Source organism: Aplosporella prunicola (genome assembly GCF_010093885.1).
Source record: "Aplosporella prunicola CBS 121167 unplaced genomic scaffold K452scaffold_148, whole genome shotgun sequence".
NCBI lineage: Eukaryota > Fungi > Ascomycota > Dothideomycetes > Botryosphaeriales > Aplosporellaceae > Aplosporella > Aplosporella prunicola.
In genome coordinates, this window is record NW_022983676.1 from 887 (window position 1) to 8,216 (window position 7,330).

The following is a 7,330-nucleotide window of genomic DNA, read 5'->3' on the forward strand; positions in this document are numbered from 1 at the left end:
TGCCCGTCCTGCTGCGCGGGATATAGACGTTCGACCTTAGACTTAGTCTGCCTGTTTGGGTATGTAGGGGATTGTAATAACTTCACTCTAGCTGCCTACCTTGGTTGAGAGAACCTAGACGTTCGACCTTGGACTTAGTGTGCCTTTTCGGGCACGTGGGGAATTTTATGGCGGTAGTAGGTACTGAACAAAGGAACTTCACTCTAGCTATATATCCTGCTTGCGAGAACCTAGACGTTCGACCCTAGACTTAGTACTACCTATTCGGGCATGAATAGATTGTAAAGGCGATTGAATTTCACTTCGGCTGCCTACCTACGAAAATAAAATGACCGGGGGGGGGGTTACGAGTACATTTAGAGAAGTATAAAAATTAAAGATAAACATAATAGCGAGGGCACATGTAGAAATTTATATAGGATACGAAGGTAGAAGGATAAGAAGGTAGTATTTATCGCCGTCTTTTTCCTTTTCCTTACTAGCGATACGCTAACATTTATATAATAACGACCGACGTAGAGATTAGTATCTAGAACCGTAGTAATAATGAAGGCGAGAAAGAAGAAGGATAAAGACCTAGCCTTTATCCTAGCTACTTTATTAGGGAAGTCAATCAGTATTACGAAGACGAGCGTCTAATTATTAACATGTTCGCGATTCTAATTAAAAATACCTATGTAAACCGCAACCTATCATATGCATACGATAATAGTAATCAACATCATCACTCGGCGTTGGTACTAGGAATCACTGTATCGTGATAATAGCGAGCATCTTCAATCTATCCGTAAGTAGACTATTGTATAGTATGAGAAAGAAATCAACAACCTTCAGCTATGTTCTACTGTTTATCAGCTTTATCATCGCTCTAAAGTGCGCACACCATACGGCGTTTGATGTCTTGTGTAACCCGCTCCCAGGTCAAACACTACTCGTAAAAGCATATTCTACGATTAAGTTGTCAGATAATTTAATATACACCTCACGCAGAAAAAGCTTATTACTCTTCCAAAGCATCATTCGCAACACCACCCGCAAAGGAAAGAGGATTACAACCCAGCTCTACTAACAAAACCAGAAACATGTGAGCCGAAAAACTTCCATAAGTTTTAAACCCCATTCCCTAACTTTTCCTCCACATGCATCTTGACGAACTCCCACATCCTCAAAATGCACTACTCCTCCCTAAACCCCATCCCCACCCACTCCTCATCCACCTTGGCCTTGACGCCCTCCCAATAACTCTCCTTATAGCTCGCAGCCTCCCAAGTCCTGCCCGTCGTATACTCCGCAGACAACAACGCATCACTGACGACCTTGCCGCCCTTGACGGGGTTATGCGTGCCATGGGCATTATACGGGATAAAGGGGAAAGCCTTGCAGTCGCCGTAGTAGACCTCGTCGTCATGTGGGCGGCAGCGCGTCGTGTACGCCCAGATGACATCTTCAAACTTGTAGACGTCGATATCTTCGCCAACCAGGACGAGGCGATGGATTGTGTAGCCCACTTTGTGGTTGAAGATCAGGTCGCCGATCCTGCGGCTGAACTCGGCGCTCGTCGTTTTCATGGCCCGCAGCGCTTTTGTGTCAATCTGCAGCGCGCACCACGTCACGTGCGACTCGAAGGGTGTGAAGGCCTCCTTGACTGGGAGGCCGGTTTCCTGGCAGAGCTGGCGGATTTCGGCGGCGACGAGAGGGCCGATAAGGGTGTGCTGGAACGCGTTAGTCCAGTGTCCCCTGCTTTATCTGTTCCAATAGACAGTCAAGGCTGGATACAAGGTTTAGAGATACTAACCGTCTCATCCGTCAAACGACCACAGGCGGATACAGGGAGAATAGCGTTATCGCGGTGCGTGATACAGTCGACACGATATACCGGGCACTTGTGACGAACTCCAGGGAAGATATAGCCGTACAGCTCAGCGAACGGACCCTCCTGCCCCGTCTCAGTGATCGACAGCTTGCCTTCGAACACGATCTCAGAGGTCGTAGGGACATAAAGATCATTCGTCTCACATTTTGTAACTTCCACGGCGGTCCCTGTCATAGCGCCAACGTACTCTGCTTCGGAGACACCGTCTGGAAGCGGCATACAGCAAGCCATGATGGCAGCCGGCGGGACACCAAGCACAAGTGCCCACGGGATATCCTTGCCTTCCTTCTTCCACATTTGTTGTATTTCCCAGATATGTTGTGGAGGGATCACCAGGCCGACCAAATGTTTATCGTCCTTAACCATAGTGCGGGCAATGCTCCACTTCGTCCACTTGCCGTCGGGGCTTTGTAGGATGTGCATTCCGTATGTTTGGATGTATTTCCCGCCGTCGGCCTTGTGGATAAGCGGAACCGGAAGCTTGAGAAGGTCGACTTCGTCCCCAAACTTCTTATTCTCCTTGCATGCACCGCTCTTTACAATAGTAGGCGTGAGCGGCTTCATTGTTTTGGCCGAGAGCATCTTGTCGATAATCTGTTTCATGGAGGAATCGGCGGGGAGGGCGAGATGCCTCGCCAGCCTGCCGTAGCGGTCACGGATCCCACTCCTTAAAGATGCTGGAGCGCCTAGTATCCTAAAGAAACCATTATGAGCTCCTTTGACGTTGTTGAAGAGCGGTGCGTAGTCGTTTGTTTCGCAGACTTTGCGAATTATTGCGGAGACTTCCAGGTTGGGATCTTTTTCATCGTTGATCTCCACTAGATCGTTATCCTCCTTGAGTGTCTCGACGAAAGAACGGAAGTTCATATGTGGTAAATCCTGGCTAGAAGAGGAGCTATGGTAGCTCAAAACATTTTCATGGGGGATAAATCCGGTGCCCATGATAGTAGTAGTAGTCAGAGGGCGGCGTTGCACTTGCTGTATTGTTTGGGTCGACATGTCGATATTGGAGGCACGGAAGGGCCAGCTTATACTGGGGACAAGACACTTATCAGTATACTACAAGGGGACACACACATGCAACTGTAACAGTGCACGTTCATTGTTCGGCTTCGGACGTTCTCGGTCTGTTCGGGGCATTCGGAAACTCGTTTGCTAGACTCGAAAGGGGCGTCATCGGGCCGGTCCACAGCCCACTGCGGGGTTACCTAATTTTGAGCATGGCCATCAATCGGCACCGTATTGTTTCGGCGTCGTCATTTTGTGTGATCGCCAGGGAAGCTCACGTCATAGATCGGACTGGTCGGCCAGTTCGGCTGTGTGGGGCTTCGGAAGGAATAGTATTGAATATTAGATATATTGCCGCAGTCCCACACCTTGTAAGGTGTGATACGACAGAAATGAATCCAGTTCAACTTCTCCGAGCGAAAAATGGCTGTACCTGTTCAGCAAACGAGTTTAGTAGAGATTATCTGAATCATAGCTACTAGTACCTTCCCGACCTTGAGTGTTTTATCCTCCCTTAGATTTATATAGCTTTTATGCTTGGTGCGAAATTCAGCGGTAGATGCTAAAGTTCTATATTCGTTTGTAGTTATGCATGTAGCGTAACCTTGAGGTTTGCCAACAATAGGCTCTGATTGGCCATCTCGCTCAACGGCCAATCTCATTTATGCGTCAGAGACGTGCAATGCTGTCACGACAATCACGCGCCCCAAATGATTGATAGTCGGAGTTAACACCGGATCCACGGGCTAGGGGGCACGCTGTTTGCCAATCGACATATGTAGTACGGATTCTCCAGATATTACGCGGCCTGAATATCGAAACCCACTTTGTTATGTCGAAATGGGCGCTGGCCACGATGAATACGAACCGGCATAGAGCTTAGAGGTGGGAAAGAGTTAGACAATGTTAAGAGAAGAGCTTAGACAAAGAACTGGTGTAGATAACTCGGTCAATTTTCACGAAGTGACTTATAACAAACGTCGAAAAGATCCTGTATTTGTCGATATGGCAGAGATAACTTAGCTCTAGGCTTTCTGAGCCGCGTCAGTATATTTCCGGTAAAGACGGGAAGAGACAAAAATACCGTAAGTATCAACTCAACAAATGTTCAACTAGCTGTGAAGTACTCGTACAAAGACCTAGAAGAAACCCAGCCTATGTTTATCAAAGGTTAGTTACCCGGCCACGGGACCTCAGTGGAGAACGGGTATGGGTTTGAGAATATATCGCCTAGAATTTAGTAAGTACAACCCATAAGTCAAGACAGGCATAGGGCCTACCCCAAAAAACGTCATCCACGAAACCCATAGGGGAACTCCAATCTATGTCCGTGATGAAGTTTGGTGCAAGTGTGTTCTGTTGATTGCCACCTGATGTCAACGTGGGCGCTTCCCTGCGGTACGTTAGCAAACCCAACCTTTGAGACAACAACCTCCTTACATGGCTGGGCGGATTTGTTGGATCGGCACATCAAGACTACGGGCCAACTCAACAAACGTAGGATCCGAAAAGTAATCTGTATCAGGCCTTCCTTCAGCGGCTCTCTGATCGGTGACGGTTTCCCTGCTTAAGGTGTCCTGACCAACAAATCCAACCAGAGCCTTCAGGGCCCGGATATGGGCACCCGAAAGCCAAGCACAGGACTCGATAAAATTACTTTCAGAACCAGAGCTCCTGTATCCTTTCGTCAGGGCGGCAATCAAGCTGTGCTGCGCGTCAAGGACTGTCGGGTCCCGCTCGGGTTCTCCCAGTGCCCGTAAGAGGAGGGCGGCCGTCAATGCGGCATGCGTCATAGACCATGTGCGTGTGGGAATGACGCTTATTGATTGGAAACTAAGGAAAGTGTCGAGGGTTTTCTTTAGGTATGACGTTCCCTCTCGAAGTAACTGAGAATAGCTTCGCTCTTCACTGAGGCTGGCGCGACGTTTGAAAGCGGGTCGACATACGGTGGAGGCAAAGAGCGATGCAGTAAGCGTAAAAGCCATATATTCTATAGTCTGTTGCTCAGCAAAACAAGCTTCCTTCGTCCGGAGATGGGGTTTGCATTGAGAACAAACTTGATCGAGCTCCTTTAGGAGGGAAATCCTTGCAGGGATATTTTCCGGATCTTTGTCAATCATGAATGAAGCGAGGCCCATGTCACAGAGCCTATACATTGCTTCCAGGTAGCCAAGGACGCCAGTCTCAGGGATATGAGAAGAGAAGCTATGCCGATAGAGAGTTGTTGCTGGAGGCCGGTCATAGCATGAGGACAATAGACAGTCTGAGAAAACTGTACTAAACCTACCACTTATCAGCATGGACTCACTGTTTTAAGATTGTGACATACCAAAGCCTTTGGCGTTTTTGTTTCTTGTCAAAAGGCAGACGAGACAGGCGTTGAGATGAATGGCATCCTAAGCTCTCCGCCAAGCGCACGGTTGTTCCCAGCATAGCGTAGGCTCCATCGTTTTGTCCGACGTCCTGGAGTACATTCCCCAAGATCAGCAAGCTCTCCAGCATGCATTCAGAAGGTGCCAGAATGAAATTTGCCAGTCTCAAGCATTGGAAAGAATCGCGAGCTGAATCACTGTTAGCATTCTTAATACCTTGTAAAGTAGAATGCCTCGGAGAGCCCACTAAAACGTTGAGCCAAGTCCCGCCTAGGGCCAACAGCGAGGTCGGAGTATAAAACCCCAGAAGCTAAGGTGGCGAGGAGCAGGCTGATCTGTCCTGCAGCTTGATATGGACCCTGATGCTTCATAATAAGTTTCTCCGGCGTACTTGGTTCCCAATGGAAAGCAAGTTCAAGATAGGTGCAGATATAAGCCTCGAATTCATCGATCGCTGTAACAATTGGCATGAACGGATAGACCATAGTACGGTAAAGATAAAAATATTTTTGGACTTCATGGTAGGACGGCAGGCACTTATAAAGCTCTTGCTTTATTTCGTCAGCCGAAAGTGGTTCCATAAAAGGGTAGTATAGAAGCGAGTTTTGCAGGCCCAGGACCATAGGTATATCAGTGTTTGTGGTGCTCTGTCCAGAGCGAGAGCCGATAACGGAGGGTACAGCATTGTCACCCATAAAAGTCGTCTCTCTCTCGACGGCCTCTTCGGGAGTCCTACTGATGCCAAGGTGTTCTGGCAAAATAGGCCTTGGTTCGTCAGCCACTGCAGGAGAGGCAGGACTGCTAGGTCTCCGAGATGGCCGTTCATTGTGGCCAGGAGCTGGGCCGTGCGACGCCCGTGGATGCCTTAAACGGGCTCCATGATTGATTTTTAGGTCGTAGGAGCAAAGATCCGGATAGCTTCGCTCAAGGCAAGTTTTACATGGCTGGTGTTGGTCGCACTTGACCTTTCTTCTTGCACATGGGTAGCAAGCGCGCCGACTCCTTTGGTGTTGCCGTTCTTGAATCATCCGATCAACGTCCGCAGCCGTTGCGGTCGGCCTGGATGATGATGAATCGCTCATTTTGGAGTAACGCCGTCACCGTGAAGTGAGATGGTGATACTTGTACGGAGTAGAAGAAGAGACCCAGTTAAGGTGTGTAGAGTCTGTACGTGCTCTAAGACCTTTTCATCTATACCCAGGACTTAGGCTGGGAGCTAGGCAAGGAGTACTTTATAGGGACTGCTTGTATCGTCCCCTGTTTTGCTGTACCGTGGATCTCGGTTCGTAGTGACGGACGTCGCGTTATATCGCGATGTCTTCGGTCGTTAGGGTAAGTTCGGGCTTAGAGCTAGACAAGGAGTACTTTGTAGTGCCTGCTTGTATTGTCCCCTGTCTCGCTATACGGTGACGGACGTTACTGATGGGCATACAATATCCGGGAATCCGAATGCGCCGAGGGCGCCGAATGATAGCTTTGCTGGACTGCTTGGAACTCTCTTAGGGCAGTGAAAGATGCTAGTCATATATTATTAGCACAGTGTCCAATGGCAGGATGGTAGACGCTGAACTCATACACTTCTCGTGGCTCGTAGTCGTTTGCGCCGGGATGAGATTTTGTTTCGGAAGCTACGAGGAAGGAGCTTTGGCCAAGACGCGTGCCATCGGCCGCACCTGCTACCCGGAAACTTACGTCTCTTGGTCTAGCAAACAAACTCAAGCATACTATAATAACAAGGCAAGCTTTGCAACTTCTCATATTTGTATAGAGACTATGAAATCCTTTAACTACACGCTGTACATATTCGCTTTTGTGTTCATAATCGACAACCCCCCGGCCCTCTCCTGCCCATGTCACCAGGATATATTTTTGCTTTCAAGGTGTCTATTCTTGCACGATCAAAAATTCCAAGTTTTGTGCTTGCTTCATCATAGTTACAATGCGTGAGAAGCTCCTTAGTAGCTGCAAGGCAGTGGCCGGTAACACGCAAAAGATGAAGCCTGACCCTCAGAACAATCCCCACCACAACTACCCGGATTCCCCATCCCCAACACCCTTTCACTATGCTGCCCCCCCC

The 7,330-nt window shown here is 48.6% G+C and overlaps 2 protein-coding genes across 2 annotated transcripts; both read right to left on the reverse strand.

The window, feature by feature from the left end:
* Positions 1-1,175: 1,175 nt before the first annotated feature.
* On the reverse strand, positions 1,176-2,872 carry K452DRAFT_330291 (uncharacterized protein; the record flags this gene model as incomplete). Its single annotated transcript, XM_033545109.1, has 2 exons — positions 1,176-1,712; positions 1,796-2,872. 2 exons carry the CDS (start codon positions 2,870-2,872, stop codon positions 1,176-1,178), a joined length of 1,614 nt encoding a protein of 537 aa, XP_033390952.1.
* Positions 2,873-4,468: 1,596 nt separating this feature from the next.
* On the reverse strand, positions 4,469-6,552 carry K452DRAFT_41087 (uncharacterized protein). The gene is made up of 4 exons (XM_033546630.1): positions 5,501-6,552; positions 5,211-5,442; positions 4,939-5,164; positions 4,469-4,871 (listed from the first exon to the last, which is right to left on the reverse strand). Exons 1-4 carry the CDS (start codon positions 6,333-6,335, stop codon positions 4,740-4,742), a joined length of 1,425 nt encoding a protein of 474 aa, XP_033390953.1. The 5' UTR covers positions 6,336-6,552; the 3' UTR covers positions 4,469-4,739.
* Positions 6,553-7,330: the final 778 nt, after the last annotated feature.

Bases quoted from the DNA above. Each gene is read 5' to 3' on its own strand.
- K452DRAFT_41087 (XM_033546630.1), bottom strand. From the start codon at position 6,335: ATGAGCGATTCATCATCATCCAGGCCGACCGCAACGGCTGCGGACGTT. The intron at 5,165-5,210 runs GTATGTCACAAT...GATAAGTGGTAG, and splicing joins CAAAAACGCCAAAGGCTTTG to GTTTAGTACAGTTTTCTCAG. The intron at 4,872-4,938 runs GTTTGTTCTCAA...AACAGACTATAG, and splicing joins TCCTAAAGGAGCTCGATCAA to AATATATGGCTTTTACGCTT.